Consider the following 17,957-nt stretch of genomic DNA (forward strand, 5'->3'; position numbering starts at 1 on the left):
AAGAACCTACCGGAAGGTTTTATTTCTCCTAAATTGACAGTCCCCGCCCTGTCCCAACCCTAGCCTGAGTCCCCTGGACGTGTGGTGTTGGCTTCACTTAAATTAAAGGGCAAGGCCAGTAAACTCTTACAAGTTTTAGGGGAGGAAACAAATTACAGTGTAGATGATCAAGAAGTACCTGATGGAAAATATTTTTAAGAGCATAGTGTAAGCTTTTGAATTACGGAGTTTAAATTCACTTCTTTCTAATTTCAAAATGTCTAAATTGATGTATGTCTCTGTGAGCTGAAATCTTTTCTTACGCCTTTTATTTGGGGCATGGTTGGTAACTGCAGTCGAATCTGGAAGTCAGGACTTCAAAGCCAAACACCCTGTTAAATAAACTAGTTAGTACCCCACATTCAGTACAGGATTTTAGGGTGAACACCTGACTTCTTTGGAAACTCCTTCAAATATATCTTTTTATCCAACCACAAAAGATGGTCTTATCTTTTTGAGGACAAAGTAGAGGAAAACAGAGAAATAGGGTCATAAAGCTGAACACTGTAAGAGGCAAAAAATAAATCAGGGGTATAGGCCAAAAGAGAAAAAGTTCCACATTATGCCAGTCCTTCTGAAACTTTTAACTGTATACAGATGATCTGAGGGTCCTAGTGGCCCACAGAGTGACTCGGGAGATACAGGGTAGGCCCCGGTGAGCCCAGGAACCACCCCGGCGCGTGAGGCAGGCCGCGCCTGCTTCCAAACAGCAGGGACATCCGCAGATTCCTCCAAGACTGCCCTCTGCTTCTTTGTTCCCTGTCTAGAGGAGCCGTGAATTGAAATTTGAAAGGTAATTTAAAATTCTCAGTCCTCCAATACTGTCCAGCTCTCAGGAAGCAGCAGGCTCCTCTCACACCCTCTCCCGCCATCGGCAGCTGCAGACGCTCTACTTGCTTCTCCCTTAGACGTACCAGGAAGGCCTTGCCAGCTGGGGTCCCTGTGGCTGGTGGGGGGCGCCTTGTAGAGCCCCACTCTGCAGGAGGGGTGCCCCGCGTGCCCGTGGGGACATCGGCAACCCTCTGTTCTCCACGCCCCGGCCGCTTGCTCCAGGTTCCTCAGGAAACCTGGGGTTTGCTCCAGGTTCCGGGAATCCCGCTGTCCTTTCTCTCACCCTTTTTTAAAAAAGTTTATTTTCTTTCTTTCTTTCTCCCCACCCCCTTGTGTAATTTGCCTTTGCTGTTTCTGTTTGTCGTGTACTGGTCTTTTTTTTCAGGAGGCACCAGGAAGCAAACCTGAGACCTTCCATGTGGGAGGGAGGCACCCAATCCCTTGAGCCACCTCTGCTCCCCGCCTTGCCATGTCTCTCATTATGTTTTCCTCCTTGTGTCTCTTGTTGCGTCAGCCTGCAGTGCCAGTCTGCCATCTTGCTTGTTCTCCCCAGGAGGCATCAGGCACCAACCCTGGGACCTTCTGTGGGCTAGGCGGGAGCTCAGTCACCTGAGCCGCATCCGCTTCCCAGTCCTTTCTCTGAATCCTGCCTGTCTCCTCTCTTCCCTCCTTCTGGAGCTCTAGCAGCCGTGTTGTTGAGCTTCTCACTCTGGCTCAGTCGCTTCCCTCTCCTTTCACGTTGTCCCTCTCCCATCTCTGCTCAAGTCAGGGGTGTACTGTGTATTCCTCTCCCTGTTCAGCCCTCTTCAGCTCCTCTAGTCTGTGGCCGTTGCGCCTGCCTGATCATGGTTTTTATTTCAGTGATGACACTTTTCTTCCTAGAAGCTCCCCCTGGCTTCCTGCATCCTGCACCTCTTAAGCGCTCGATGCGTGACCGTCCCAGGCCTGTTTGCCCGGTCCTGGCCATGGCGGCCCCCGGGGGCCTGCACTTGTGGGCTGTGTCTGCTGACCTGCCCGGGCGGGTGGCCGGGGCAGGTGCAGGCGCAGAGGCAGGTGTCTGTGGGAGGTCAGAGCCCCGAGGGGAGGGGTAGCGTCAGGCTGGCGGGGAACTCTGCAGCGAGTGCCCCTCGGTGGGTCCTCAGCCGCCTGGGGGTGACCGGCCGCCCGGAGCAGGCTGCCGGGGGCACGGGACGTCTGTCCCAAGCACTGCCCCTGAAGGAGCCCGGGCAGCCGGCCCCTGCGGGGACCCCCCACCCTCCCCTAGGTGAGCACATCTCTTAACCTTAACCCCTGGGTGGACTTCGAGCCTAACTCGGGGACGCTTTTCACCAGGGAGTTGGTTTCTGCTCAAGTGGGGTGCTCCCTGCCCATGGCCCCTCTGAGGGCCCCTGCACCCCCGCTCTCCCCGCTCGTGGCCTGGCTCACCTGCTCACCTGCAGGCTAGACCAAGGAGCGGCTCCGGAACCCTCCTGCTGCTCCGAGGGTGGGGGGCTCTCGGCAGCCCCCCGGCTCTGAGGCTGGATCCAGCTTTTCGGTCACGGCCAGGGCGCCAGCGCCCTCTGCACGTAGGGTGGAAAGAGGGCTTGGCGGGCGGGCTTCACTTTTCAGGGGGACGTTATCTGTAGTTACAGAGGGCATCAGCGCTTCGGTGTTTGCTGTAGGGTGTGTGATGCGTTATTAGCTCGGCGATGAGGATAGTTGTGAGTCTGTTCATTTCGGGTCTGGCTTTATTCAGCTTTAGCAGTAAAGCTTTGTGCTTCCGTTGGCTTAAATGAAGTTATCCTTACGTGAACTGACACTTTGAGACCATTATCCCAAAGCATGCCCGGGCCATCAATTCAAAGCAAGTTTGAATTATTTATTTCTTCTGTCATTTAAAACAGAGCTATCTAGATCATTTCAGGCTTGCTTTCTTCCTTTCTGTATTTTTTTCTTCCTTTCCTTCATTCTTCCTTTCTTTCCTTCTTTTTTTTCCTTTCTTGTTTCCTTCTTTCTCTCTCTCTCTTCCTTTTATCTAAAGCATGTTGGCCTGATCTCTACACATGGCCAGAAGCACAGTAGGATTACAGATCATTTAACATTTCAAAAGCATTAAATGAAGTAAGACTTCACATCCAAGTATTAATTTGACGGCATATTAAATTGTCACTGCGAGCCTTTGAAAGGAAATGAGTGAAACATGATAATAACAGCAGTTTCCAAAAGCCGGTGCCCGGTTCACACTGTCCTGCGGAGATATAAATATTTATCTGTCACCGCACGGCACTTAGAGCCTGGCTGCCCAGACCTGCCGTCAGCTGGGAACCTTTTAACGGTGTTTCATTTTGCATGAGAAGAGCAACAAATCGGAGATTTGTAATCCTCATTTTCTTGGTGAGTGCCTGAGAGGAAAGGAAGCGGAGGCCGGGCCGCTGAGTCGTCTGCGTTTTCAAAAGCCCGATTCCGCCTCGTCGATTTAGCGCCGCCTCGCAGTCCTAACAAGCCGGCGGTTAGACGGGGAAATGCTGAGAGTAGAATTCGCAGCTAACTCCTGGCATCATGAAGTTATTTATAAGTCGTTGTTAAAAGGAAGACCAAAGCAGAAGCACCGAGGTCCAGGTGAAGCGCTACCCAGCGTGACGCAGCGGCCGCCACGGGTCGGGAAGAGGCAGGGCCGCGGCCCCCGCTTGAGCGTGCAGATGGGCACAGCGTGTCTGCAGACGGTATTTTAAACCGCAAGGGGTGTCCCGCGGTCAGGCGCGCTGAGCGCAGGGCGCAGACCCCAGGGACCACGGCGGTCGATGGGGTGATGTGGGCGTAGGACCTGGCGATGAGCTCTAAGGAGGTTCTCAGCCAAGGTCACCGCCGGAGAACTGAGCAGCCCGCAGCCGGCACGCGTGCCCCAGCCAGAGCCCGCCGCCCCCCGAGTTCCCCCGCCACCACTGCCCGCGGTGCCTGGCGCAGGTGGCCAGCGAGCGCCGAGCGGGGACCCGCAGGCCGAGTGGGCGCCCAGTCCTGCAGGTGGGTCACAGAGGGGTAGCCGCCCTCGGCCGGAGAGTCTCGGGGTTCCCAAGCCCGCCCCGATGGCCAGGCCTGTGTGCCGGGACTCCGGCAGGTCCCGGGCGCCCCGTCCCCAGGAAGGCAACCCAGCAGTGGCAACGTCAGCACCAGCTGGGGACACCATGCTGTGATGTCCCTTCTCACCTCGGGCAGCAGGCCACAGCCCCGTCGCTGCCCCTTTCTCAGGAAAACCTGAAAGGCCCCCACATCCCCTCACCATCCTCTGGAAGCCGAGCCCAGCACACGCGGGGGGAAGCAGGGATCCCCATGTGGTCTCTCCGTGGAACCGACAACGTGGAAAAGGAATCAACGGAGGAAGCGGATTTGGCTCAATGGATAGGGCGTCCGTCTACCACACGGAAGGTCTGCGGTTCAAACCCTGGACCTCCTTGACCCGTGTGGAACTGGTCCATGCACAGTGCTGATGCGCGCAAAGAGTGCCGTGCCACGCAGGGGTGTCCCCCACGTAGGGGAGCCCCACGCACAAGGAGTGCGCCCCGTAAGGAGAGCCGCCCAGTGTGAAGGAAAGTGGCGCTGCACACATGGAGAGCTGACACAACAAGATGACGCAGCAAAAAGAAACACAGATTCCTGGTGTCGCTGATAAGGATAGAAGCGGTCACAGAAGAACACACAGCGAATGGACACAGAGAGCAGACGACGCAGGATGGGGGAGGGGGAGGGAGAGAAATAAATAAAAATCTTAAAAAAAAAAAAAGAAAGAAAAGGAATCAACGGAGACTTAGATGCTCTTGACCATCAAAACAAAAAGGGGGTGCCCTGGCCAGGTAATAGAGTGTCGCGGGCAGTGCCCCAGGCCCCCTTCCTGGTGTGTCCAGTTATGCCCCTTGCCCTGGGATAGTCGGGTCCTGGAGGGACCCCGAGTCGTGGTCCCCAGCCTCGGAGCGCAGACAGCCTCTGACAGTCACATTGGTGACGGCGCGGCCTCCCTTTCGCATAGTGCGCACACACCTGCGCCCACGCGTGCTGGGAAGGGCTCACTCCATGGCCGTCCCTCGAGGGCAGGTGCACCCATGGCTCTCGAGCATCCGAGCATCTTGCAGTGCTGATGCGCGCAAGGAGTGCCCTGCCACGCAGGAGTGTCCCCTACGTAGGGGACCCCACACGCACAAGGAGTGCACCCCGTAAGGAGAGCCGCCCAGCGCGAAAGAAAGTGCAGCCTGCCCAGGAATGGCGCCGCACACACAGAGAGCTGACACAACAAGATGACACAACAAAAAGAAACACAGTTTCCCGTGCCACTGACAACAACAGAAGCGGATGAAGAAGACGCAGCAAATAGACTCAGAGAGCAGACAACCAGGATTGGGGGGGAGAGAGAGAGAAAGGTAACTTTAAAAATAAATAAATCACGTGGGAACTTGTTTCTGCCTTCAAAATCCAGAATTTTCCTGTTTGCCCCGCCTACAGATGAGGTCCCAGCATGCGCCCTAAAGGTGGTGTCGGGAAAGGTTAGCTCCTGTGTGGATGGTTTTTTAAATTTGCTGCCTTGGCTTATCTAGTCAACAGATGCTTGTGAATCGGGGAGTTGGTGGCATCAGATAGAAGCTGAAATAAGACGGTGGTGAGGGGCTGAGATCAGGTCTCCAAGAGGACGTCAACGCGGCAGCGCGGGAGCAAGCAGGGCGCGGGGCCAGGGGGTGCTGCTGGGCCTCCTGCTCGGGTCAGGTGTGGGCGGGGCGGGTGCAGGCAGGATGGAAGGAGGTTCAGGACGGTGGGAGGACGGGCGAACGGAGGAGAGTGGACACAGTGGAAGGTTCAGGACGGTGGGAGGTGGGGTGTGCAGAGGTCAGTGTGCACAGCTTTCTCAAGAAGCTGGTGACGAAAAGCCACAGATGGAGAAAGACGGGGATTCAAAGGAGTGATCCTGTTTGTTTTGACTTTTTAATATTAAAGTTTGCAAACGGAAAATTGATAGCGTATACCCATTGCTTCCATTTAACAGTTATGAACCTTTTCCTCTGTCTGCATCATCTCCTTTTCCCGAAGAATTTTGTGGACATAACATTTCATCCCCCAACACTGTAATATGCATCTCTGACATACAAAGACATTTTTCTTATCTGACAAAAGTAGCAGTTGACTCCTCCATGCCACCGACTCTCTGGGGACATGGTCAGATGCTCCTGGCTGTCCTGAAACGCTCGTTGGAACCAGGGTGCAGTCGCGGACCGCCACGTTGCGTCTGACCGCCGCGTCCCTGCGTGGGGAGAGCCTCTCCCGCCTCGTGGACTTCAGCAGTCGGCCGCACTGAGCACCTGGGGTGGGCCGAGCACCCTGGACAGAGGCCACGCAGGGAGCTGGGGGGTGGCGTGGAGGGGGCTGGAAGGGGCACCTTCTCCCTTCGGCGGGTGGCGGTCACGGAGGGGCATCTGCTTGTGCTGGGTGCGGATCCCACCTGCCTCGCAGGTTAAGGCCCAGCCAACGTCATCTGCAGGGACGGACAGCAGCCCTTCCCCTCCTCAGATCAGCCGTGAGACATTTTCTTTTCCCCCAAGCGCTGTCTACCCCCTGTTTACATGAGCAAAACCCAGGTGAGCTCATTATTTATTGAGAGATTGAAATGGAGAACGTTCCTCTCATCTGATTTCAAAACAAGAACAAGCTGAGGTGAAATTCTACTCGGAAGAGACAGCAAATTAAAAACGTTTAGCTCAAGAAGGTCTTGTCGGTAAGAAAAAATGGGCAGAAGCATCGTTTAAGGTTTGCCAAAATTTGGGGTGGCAAAACTCAGCCACTGATAGTGATGCTGTTTATCTCTTTCTTTTTTAATGATAAAAACTGAAGTCTTTTTAAACGCTTTAAAATAATTATTACCAGAGTTGGTCCTAACAGTGTTTCCCAGTAAAAAAAAAAAAGTTGGAAAAGGCTGGAGTGGATGTGGCTCAAGCAGATGAGCTCCTGCTCCCACATGGGCGCCCCCAGGTCCAGTTCCAGGTGCCTCCGAAAAACCACAACAACAGAGAAAACAAACAGCAAACAGCAACAACCAAAAGACCCAACTCGGGAATCGACGTGGCTCGGTGGCTGAGCACCGCTGCCCACTTACTAGTAATAGGTCCCAAGTTCAATTCCTGGCCCCGGGACCTCAAAAATAAAATAGAAGTTTGAATGGGCAGTTTAATTACTTTCTTACTTGTATAAAATGCTCGTTGTAAAAAACAACAACTCAAGCAATATAGGGGGAAAGGAAAAAAGTCGAACTACCCCAGATCCCACCACTGCCATCCGGTGGATGTTCTTACAGCATCCCTGTAATACGTGCAGTTTTCCAACGACAGCGTCGTGCTGTGAATTCGTACAGTTCTACAGTGACAGGGTCATGCTCTTCCTGCTGCTCACCAACCTGGAAATGTCACTCAGCCTAGGCCAGGCACATAAAAAAGGGGGCTTTATAAAACAAAACTTGGGAAGAGGACTTGGCCCAGTGGTTAGGGCATCCATCTACCACATGGAAGGTCCGCAGTTCAAACCCCGGGCCTCCTTGACCCGTGTGGAGCTGGCCCACATGCAGTTCTGATGCGCACAAGGAGTGCCCTGCCACATAGGGGTGTCCCCTGTGTAGGGGAGCCCCACACTCAAGGAGTGCGTCCCGTAAGGAGAGCTGCCCAGCGCAGAAGAAAGTACAGCCTGCCCAGGAATGGCATCACCCACACGGAGAGCTGACACAACAAGATGACGCAACAAAAAGGAACACAAATTCTCAGTGCCACTGATAAGGATAGAAGTGGTCACAGAAGAACACACAGCGAATGGACACAGAGAGCAGACAACAGGGGGGCAGGGGAAGGGGAAAGAAATAAAATGATAAATAAAAATAAAAAAGCTTTTTCTTATGAAATCATTTGAAATTTATGGAAAGTTGTAAAAAGAAACCAGAACACCAGTGTACCCCTCACCCAGATTTACCGTTAGCATTTTCCTACATTTGTTATGTCATTCTTTCTTTCTGTCTAACCTGTTATCTCCCTGTCTGTCTTCCATCTGTCACCCATCTATTATCTGAACATTTGAGAGGAGGTAGCATCCATCATGCTTCTCTCACTCTGAACACTTTCAGGTACATTTCCTGAGACAAGGGCACTCACTTTGTAACCTATGTAACTGACGTCAAGCTCAAGGTCGAGAAATTTCACATTGATCTAAAGCATACAGTCCCTATTCCACACTCTTCATTTATCTCAGTAATGTGCTTCTGGGCATTTTCTCTCCATTATTAGATCCAGTCCAAGATCATCTATTGCATTTAATTGTCATTTTCTTCAAGAGCTCGTTGAAATCTTCTTTCCCCCTCATTTTAAAGATCAGAAAAGACTGTGCATCAGGGAGGTGTACCTCCACCTTGTGGCCTTCAGGGCGTGGTCATTAAAATCTCTAAACTCACGTTGCTTTTTTGCCACTGTTGTTGGCAGTGGTGCCATCCCTGGCACTGGTCAAAATCCAACATGGCGCCAGGGAGTCCGCCACTGGCCGTGAGAGAAACACACAAACGAGGGCCAGAGCGCAGCCCTCCCAGCTTCTAATCTTGGGCTCCCGACTTCCACGCTGTGAAGGAAGACTGTCTCCTTGGCCATGTGGCCTGGCCTCGGGAACTTGTCAACACTTCTGGGGCAGGGTACGAAGGCCAAGGTGGAGAGTCAACGTCACTTCAAATAAATGAGGAAGACCAATCGCTTGTCCTCTAGCCTTATAATATTATGTTCTCTTTTATACCAAGTTTAGACGTACTGATTAGCTTAGAAGGTTTGGGAAAGGTATCACCTTGGAGGTAAAGTTGAGTTTCCTTACCCATGTCTGCATGATGGGCACAGATGCAATCTCGAGCAGAACCGATGCGGTCCTTTTCTGTAAAGAGGACGCTGATGTTGGAGGTTGACAACGGGCAAAGAGTTGTATTTTGCATGTTTGTGGGCATCTTTTGACCTGAGAACCGTTCTCCCTCCTCCTTTCTCTCCTGTGCAGTACATCGTGGAGTGTCATGGGATCACCCTTCTTCCCCAGTTCTTGGGCATGTATCGGCTGAATGTCGACGGAGTGGAGATATACGTGATTGTCACAAGAAATGTGTTCAGCCACCGTCTGTCTGTATATAGGAAATACGATCTAAAGGTGAGATTGGTTTTCTTAATTTTTGCTAAGGAACTTGAGCTCAGGAGGTGCTCAGAGCCTAAAGTGAGCTCCTCTGGGCCCGGTAGGCATTGCTTGCTGTCTTCACCAGAAGACACGTGCCAGATTAGAGAGAGCAGGTCTCATGTCATTCAGCAAGTATCGACTGAGCCCTAGCTACATACCAGGCACTGTTCAAGGAAATGGGAACAGTGTGAGTGCACCCTAGGGACCAGGCCCGCCCTCAAGGACCTGGCACACGGCTGGGAAGAGACAGCAAGTGAAGGGAACAAGTAAATGCTAGATATTCTAGGAAGGGACAACTGCTGTGGATGCAAGCAGAGAAGGGACAGGCTGGGGAGGGATACGGTTCTAAGTAGGGTGTCAGGGTCGGCGTCACTAAGATGATATTTGCGTAGACCTGAAGGGATGAGGGATCAGCAAGTGCAAAGGCCCTGAGGCAGGCTGTTTCCAAGACTTGGGTTTTTATTCTGCACGAGAGGAGGAGCCCTGGAGATTGTGAGAGTGGGTGGCACGGTCTGGCTTCTGGGATCACCAACTGCTGACTCAGGGAGAAGGTCCAAATTAGGAGTCAGCGAATCTGAGCGCAGCCTGGTTTTGTACATGAAGTTTTATTGAGACACAGCCCTGCCCATTGTTTGTGTATCATCTGTGACTGCTTTAATGTCAGAGTTGCAATTACGAGCGAGGCGGTTGTGGACCACGAAGCCTGAGATACTGGCCATCTGAGCCTTTTCAGTAAACCTTGCCAACTCCTGGGCTACCTCAGCAGTCCTCAAACTTTTTGGCCTCAGGACCCCTCCACAACCCTTACAAGAGGCTCCCAAGAAGCTGTTGCTCATGTGGGTTATGGCTTCCAATACTGACAATATTAGAAATCAATATGGAAAACTTTTTAATGTTTATTTTAACCCATTTTAAATAACAAAGCCTTTACGCCTCAAACTGATTAACATAGTTTTGTGAAACATAGCTGTATTTTCCAGAGCAAAAAAAATACAGTAAGTGGATGGCATCATCTTACACTTATGCAAATCTCGTTGATAACCAGCTTAAAAGAAGGCAGGTCATATCCGGTTCTGCAGTTAGTTTGTTATGCTACGTTGTTTGAAGTGTGTGAAGAAAATCTAGCTTCCCACAAATAGGTACTGGATAAAGAGGGAAGGATTTTCATTGTTTTTTTCAGATAATAGTGGATATTCTTTGATACACCTCCAGAACTCCACAGGTGGTTGTTTCTCAAGGATCATTTGCAACATGGAATCTGAAATCACATCAGTGAGCGTTCTGTACTCTTTCATATTATAACCCATTGGCCTGAATATACTTGAACTGTACAGACTTATAGCATCGCACATGGGTCATTAGAAAGCACTGGTTTCCTATACCGTGGAGCTTTTCCAGGTGTTGACACATTTCATGATAAAGTATCAAAAAATCACTGTAATAGCATCACCAATCTCATCAGAAAAGTCCTTACATATTGGGAAGCTGTCAAGCTCAGGGTGGCAGGTACAAGTTTTTTAAAATTCTAATTTTCACTTAAAAGCTCAGATTGTATGATTTACAACGAATACTGTCACTTTGTTCATTTTTGAGCAAATATCTGCCACTTAACCCAAATCTGAATAACCATGGTTTGTCTGTCATTCTTTCAAATAAAAATGTTGCCCGATGATAAAAGCAGCTGGTTCAGCTCATAGCTCATACCAAGGCAAGCGACTGTCCCTGGGAAACCTTTGCTTCTTTATACATGGGAGAGCTTCATGCCTCTTTCCTAAGCAGAATTTTAAAAAGATGTGCACTGCAGGTCAGGTTATTTTTTAGGAGGTTTCAGGACTCGAACCCTGGACCTCGTACATGGGAAGCAGGGCACTCAGCCACCTGAGCTCCATCTGCTCCTGCAAGGCCAAGATTTAATAAAGGTAGTTGTATTGCATCATCACGGACTTTAAGTGATGCTCATGTTTTGTTTTGTTTTATGACAAGTGCCAGGACAGTTTGGTGCCACTGTCTTGATTTGGCTAAGCCACCCATGGTCTCACCCACCATTATTTTTACAACATCCGTACAAATGTCCAGATAGCAGAAAGGCAAATGATGTCTTCTTAAAAATTCACTTTGGCTCTGCAGACCGCCAAATGGGCTGAGGACCCCACTTTGAGAAATACTGGTCTACGTGAAGGTCGAGGCTTGTCTCTGCTCTCTCACAAAGAGTATGTCCAGATTTTTTTAAAAAAGAAGATTGGAGACATGAAACTCTTGAGCTCTCTGTGCTGCCGGGCAGAGGAGAAACCATTTGTCTTCTGGCAAACTGGATTTACTTCCCAAACCCAGCCTTGCTCTGTCCCACCTCCCAGCCTTGGCTCGAGCCATGTTGTTCCCAGGAATTGCCCCGGGGACCCCGGCACCCCTGGTGCTCCTTGCCGCACCGTCTCTTTCAGGAGTCCAAGCAGATGCTGCCAAGGGCACGCCACCGAGTGCCACGGGGTCTCCTCCCACATAAGCAGCCACGGTCACCTCTGGGCCCCTTGGTCTCTTCTGCAGAGCAGGGCTGATTGACCTACCCTTGCAGGGCAGTCACGAGGAGCGAGTGAGATGGGCGTGGGTCGTGTCCTGCAGGGCATTGCACGAGGACTGGCCCTCCAACGTTTGTCACTCCCTCCAACAGTGCACACGTGCCTGAGGGGCACGCCTTTTAACTCCCCTGCACGCCTGAGGCCGTGCCTTGTGCACAGTCCGGTAACCGCATCCTGACTTAAACGGTGCTCGCATGCTGGAAGTGACCGTTTCCACCTGCCCTGGGCCGCAGCGTTGCCCCCGCCCTGTCACGGGTGGAATAATTGAGCTCATTTTCCCGCTGTGGCCCTCCTGCTCCTGCCAGTCCTGTCAGTTTGACGGAAACTAAACGTTTGGCATCCTTTCATGGCTTCACGCCTCGGCCTTGACTTCCCAGCGTTCCTTTTCTGTGTTTTCGTTTCTTAATTGTGAATTAATTTGAGCTTGGCTGGGTTTTTTTCCAGGCTAATGGTCTGCATTTCCATAGAGATGAAGCTTCACTGAGAGTGGGAAATGGTGAATGGTATCGTAGGAGAGGACACACACACACACACAGACACACTCACACACACCCCTGCACCTGCGGAAGGGCACAGAGCAGAAGAGCCGTTGCTTCCACTGCCCAGGAGCACAGACCTCAAGAGTTCCAGGTCTCCAATCTCCTTTTTTGAAAAATTTTCTGTTTGTCTTGTACTCTTGGTGAGCGACCTGTATGAAAAGGAGGATATTTGTGGCCCGTGTTCCAGGTGTTTGCAGAGTGCGCAGGTGGGGGCCAGCTGAGTGCTCGGCAGGGGCGGGGGATCTCCAGATAGAGAGCAGACAGATAGGGACACGCGGGTGTGACGTGTGTGGAGAGATTTCTTTTAAGCGATTGATTCGTGCCAGGGGTGGCCGGAGCCCAGGGGACGGTGGGAGCTGGGGCTGCCAGCTTGGGGCAGAACCGCTTCTGGAAATCTCGGTTGTTGGGGCCGATTGGCTGAGGCCACCCATGCGGTCCTGCCCAACAGCTGCCCAGCAGCCCCTTGGCCGGCGCTGGCCCGGCGCTGACCGTCACCCGCAGGCCGGGGTCCCTTCCTGACCATCAGCACTTTCTCCACTCGGCCGTCGGCCCCGCGCCCTGTCCACCCCCAGGAACTGGCCGCTTCCTGCCGGCCGCGGGACGCCCCCCCCAGCGGCCCTGGGCTGCCGAGCACGGGCCCGGGGTGGTGGCTGGGCCAGCAGGGCCTGCCGCCCACGTTTCCCCAGCTGGGACCCCCAGGCAGTACGCGTGCTGGTCTCCGCCGCAGGGCGCCAGCGCGGAAGCTGCCCGCGGTGCCAGAGGGTGGCATCCTCCGAGCCCGGCGACGCGGGCGGCTCCAGCTTTCCTCGCGTCCAGGGCTTGAATTCGGGCCAGGGAGACCCAGGGCTTCTCGGGGCCGCCGTGGTTTGGGTGTGCGGTGCTGCAGGGGCGGGGCCGCTCCCCAGCCCCTTGCCCTGGGACGCTAGGCAGCCATGGGCTGGAAGGCAGGGGTCCCCGCGCGGCCCTCGCAGAGCAGGGGTCACCGCCGTGCTGACCTTCGGCGGCCCTGGGCGCTTTCTGCCCTCCAGCTGTTCTTTGGAATTAGAAGCTTCCCCGACAAACCGAAAGGCAGTTTCTCTGCTGGAAGTGAAAGTGGGGGTGGGGTGGCCTCCGAGGCAGCCCCTGAGCTCCCAGGCACCTGGAAGCGCCCGAGGGTGTCCTCTGGGCCCTCTCCACGCCCTGCTCAGCCCAGGCCTCTCCCGGGCGCGGGCCAGGGTCCCTGCAGCAGGGAGGGGGTGGCGGGGCTTCCAGGGTGCAGTCAGAGGGCCCGGACCCGCCCCGCGGCCAGGGAGGAGGAGGGCGGCCTGCCTGTGGGCCGCTGCAGCCAGCAGGGCACGTCACCTTGGCCCAGAGGTCTAGTACATTATGATTCAGGAGGGTGTCAGGCTCTCTGACTTCTACCAGTTGCAATGCAGGTGAAATGATGGGGGAGGCCTGGGGGCCAGTGGACAGGTACCCCACTCCTGGAGGGAAAGCAAACCTGGAGGGAAATCACACCCAGAGGGGAGCACACTCCTGGAAGGGGAGCTCACCTGGAGGGAAAGCACACCTGGAGGGGAGTGCACCTGCAGGGGAGCACACCTCTGCAAGGGGAGCACACCTGGAGGAGGAGTACACCTGGAGGGGGAACACACCTGCAGGAGGAACACACCTTCAGGGGAGCACACCTGGAGGGGGAACACACTTCCGGAAGGGGAGTGCACCTGGAGGGAAGCACACCTGGAGAATGAGCATACCTGGTGGGGGAGCATACCTGCAGGGGGAGCGCACCTGCAGGGGAGCACACTTCTGGAGGGGGAGCATCCCCTGGGCTGGGCAGAGAGAAGTGACCGGAGGTGGGGGAGAGCCCACTGAGGCTGAGCCTCCAGGGCACAGTGGGTGCTGATTTACACCTGAGCTCCGTGAGAAGCACCGTGATAGGTTTGGCCGGGGAGGCCAACACTGAGTGTGCGTGTTTTTACTGTGTCTTTGTGTTTCAGGGCTCTACTGTGGCCAGAGAAGCAAGCGACAAAGAAAAGGTGAGCCCTGTGCCGCCCCTCCCCACATCCCGGGGTGCTGGCGGGGCCTCCCCCTTTCATTACGTCTTTTCTTTTCTCCCCTGGGTTCCCTCCGGTCCCTGTCACTGCCACCATTGCGTAGCCGTGGCGGGGGTGTCCCTCCTTCGTTTCCCGCCCCTGGTGAGCAGATCCTCGCTTTGTTGGGAACCAAGTAGCCGTTACTTGTAAGTGTGGTGGAAAGTCGCCCCATCGCCTGTTCTCCCTGCCACCCCTCTTGGAAACACAGCCCCTGGGCAGTGAACGTGTGTCCTCCAGCCGCTGTTCCAGCACCTGGCCGGCCCTGGGGTGCTGTGCCCTCTGGGCGCCCATCGTCTCACCTGTAAAATGAGGCTGCTGGCTGGGATTCCGCCAGAAGGCTTTCCTTTCCACGTGTTAAATGTCAAGACACGATTACAGAAAGAACAGGGATGGGGAGACCACAGACTATCTTTCCTTGGACATGAGGCAGTATTTGAACCACATTTAATTTATTATGCAGATTATAGATAGATTCACCTTGAAGGATCAGTTGGAATAAGAATTTGGGAAGTAGCTTTCTGTATGTAAATTTAACTGACCCAGGCATCACCACCGTACTCTCAGCCTGTCCATCACCCTGGGAAGTATCTTTTCTTAACCCATCCATGGGATAGCTGGTTTGCTGTTTGTTTCTCATGAAATGCTCTTAATGGAATGCTTTAATTAGAATAGCATCTCGGTTTGCCAGGGCTGCTGTGACAAATACCACAGAGTGGGTTGGCTTAAACAGCAGGAATATATCACCTCCTGGTTTCCAAAGCCAGAAGTCCCAGGCCAGACATCAGCCGACTGCACTTCATCCGAAGCCTGCAGCGTTGTGCTGGTGGCGTCTCCACCTCCGTCCCGGGGTGACCTGTCCCCTCAGCCCCTCCTCTGGCTTCTGCTGGCCAGCTGCATAGGATCTCCCTCTGTTCGTGAGCCACGCCAGGTGAAAGCCCACCTCATTCAGTTTGGCCTCACCTTAGCTAACCATGTCTGGTTTGCTCAGAAGGCGATCAGCCGATTGAAAGAGGCTCGCCCACATTTTCATGGGCAGCCTTTACCTGGAGTCAGCCTGTGGTGGACCTTGGTCACGCCTGCAGAACCCCTCGGCAGCCACACCCAGCCTGGCAGGTGCTGAGATAGCTGTGCATCGCACCCAGCCAGGTTGACACGTAAGCCTCCCCGTCAGGGTCACCCCATCTCACACTGTGAACGTTGAAGTCCAGCATAGACCTTTTCAGTACGTCATCTTCCCCAGGAGAACTCAGTGCTCTATACTCTGTTTCGTGCTTGGGGTTGAGGATAGCACTTCTTGCAGAAGGGAGTGGCTTCAAATGGCCACTCCCCTTCTGTGTACGAATGCAGGGAAGCAAGTGTCTTGAAGAGATAGGATGTCAGCATCGTTAAAGTTGGTAGTTGATGGAGGTGTGTGTGCTTTCGTCAACTGTAAGTCACTGTGTCTCTCTAACTTGGCAGTTGATGTATAACCTAAAAACACTTGAGGCGACATTTTCTCTACAACACATAAAAATAAATAAAATTAGTAGTCGTGGAGCTAGACCTATCTGAAAAACATCTGGCTTCTGAGTTGTAAAATACTTCCTTTTTTTCATTAGAGAAGTTGTAGGTTTATGAAAAATCATAAAAAATCATAAAAAAATACAGGGTCCCCAAATATGCCTTCCATTATTTATACTTTGTTAGTCCTTTTCTTTTCTGCTGATTTTCAAGTTTTCTTCCCATGATCAGTTAATATTTTTGACCCTTCTGAAAAGCATGGCATTCTTTATCTCACAAATAAAATCATCAAGCTATCAAACTCATCACTATTATTCCCAGTTAGAAATTTTTTTTTTTACTCTTAAAGAAGCTTTAGATTATATAAATGTTACATCAAAAATATAGGGAAGATGAGCAGATGTAGCTCAAGTGGTTGAGCACCTGCTTCCCATATATAAGGTCCCAAGTTTGATCTCTGATACCTCCTAAAAACAAAACAAACAAACAAGCAAACAAAAACCAATTTTCTCATTGGGGAGCAGATGTAGTTCAGTGGTTGAGTGCCTGCTTCTCATGTATGAGGTTCTGGATTCAATCCCCAGTACCTCCTAAAAATATCAAACAAAAAACAAAATAAATGTATAGGCGATTCCTATATAATTCACCTCCTCCCCTACTCACACTTTCCCCCATTAACAACATCTTTCATTAGTATGGTACATTTGTTACAATTGATGAACACATATTGAAGCACTGCTACTAATCATGATCTATAATTTACATTATAGTTCACACTTTGCACCACACAGTTTTATAGGTTTTGATAAAATGTGTAATGGTCCGTATCCTTCATTGCAATGTCATGCAGGACAATTCCAATGTCCCCAAAATGCCCCAAGTTATACCTGTTCTTCCTTCTCACTCCCCTCAGAACCTCTGGTATTCACAGTCTTTATATCAAAGTTACTAGATCAATAAGCCTACATTAGTCCATAGTTGCATTCCCCCCTTATGTTCGTTCATTTCTCAACCTTGAGGATTTTCAGATGGTGATGGCCACTCTGTTTCTGATTGAGAAGGCGCTTAGATTCCATGGGGCAGATGGATGGAACTGTCTTGCTTGCAGCTATAGATACTCTGTTTCGGGGGATGATGGTGTTCATCAACTCACTTTTGTTAGTTGTCTAGGGGGAGTCCAGTGACTGGAGAGTAGGTGTTGCAACTCTGCTGAGATTCAGAGCTCAACTGGCATATGAACAGACTGAAGATTTAAGTCTCTGGGACATATATTTTATGAATAGAGTGGTGGTTATAAGTTCAAATAAAAGGAGCAGAAGAGCCCTGTGTAGGAAAATTATAAATGAGTCTAACTCTGTTATATTGGGGAGCATATATTCCAAAGTAAGGCCCACTGACAGGGTGCCAAATTCCTGAAGTTATCTGCCCTGCCTATAGTGTCTAGATGTCTCAGGAGCCCTCAGGAGCCCCACTGCTTAAGACATGGTTTACTGTGGTAGTCAATGAGATCCTACTGAGACATGAAGCATAACCTCCAGAACAACCATCTGACTCACTTTGAAATCTCTTAGCCATAAAAACTCATTTGTATTTAATATTTCCTCCTTTTGGTCTATGTCCTTTTCCAAATGCATCACTAGTGGGAGCTTGGTAATAGTCCCTCAGTGCCAGGGAGGCTCATCCCCAGGAGTCATGTCCTACTCTGGTTAGAAATTCGGTGAGACTGAAAATATTTGTTTTCTGCATTTGAACCTTTTATAAATGAAAGTAACCTATTTGAAAGAATATGATTTTCATGTCTATAATTGTGTAACCGTATTCTCTACAAAATGATTGTCATTGTACAACAAACAATTTTCATAGAGAAACTCCATTGGCATGGTTTAATTAGTAATCTGAATTCTGACTCTTCTCGGTTTTTCTTTCTTTTGAATCATTACAACTGTTTTAATCTCCCATACTTTTAACTTGTTGACAACAAGTGTTAAAACTGTCATTTCAAATATTTAGTGATATGGGTGCAGGCAGGACCCATCCCATAGATTTCAGCTTTGACACATAATTAGTTTGATTTGCATTAGCATACTAACAAACATGCAACTAGAGGAAATAAAGCAGTTATATTCCAGCAATATTGGAATCACTTTCATGGTAACAAATATCTGAACATACATGTACAGATGTCCTGAATTTTAAAAATAAAAGAA

General features: G+C 51.4%; 1 protein-coding gene across 1 annotated transcript in view; it reads left to right on the top strand.

Annotated features, from left to right (window-relative positions):
- Positions 1–17,957, top strand: part of PIP4K2A (phosphatidylinositol-5-phosphate 4-kinase type 2 alpha) — a 142,007-nt gene that overhangs the window by 97,874 nt on the left and 26,176 nt on the right. The window contains 2 exon segments of the mRNA XM_058297857.1: positions 8,893–9,039; positions 14,155–14,193. Of these exon segments, the coding sequence (XP_058153840.1) occupies positions 8,893–9,039; positions 14,155–14,193 (186 nt within the window).

The sequence above is a fragment of the Dasypus novemcinctus genome, chromosome 5, assembly GCF_030445035.2.
Source record: "Dasypus novemcinctus isolate mDasNov1 chromosome 5, mDasNov1.1.hap2, whole genome shotgun sequence".
NCBI lineage: Eukaryota > Metazoa > Chordata > Mammalia > Cingulata > Dasypodidae > Dasypus > Dasypus novemcinctus.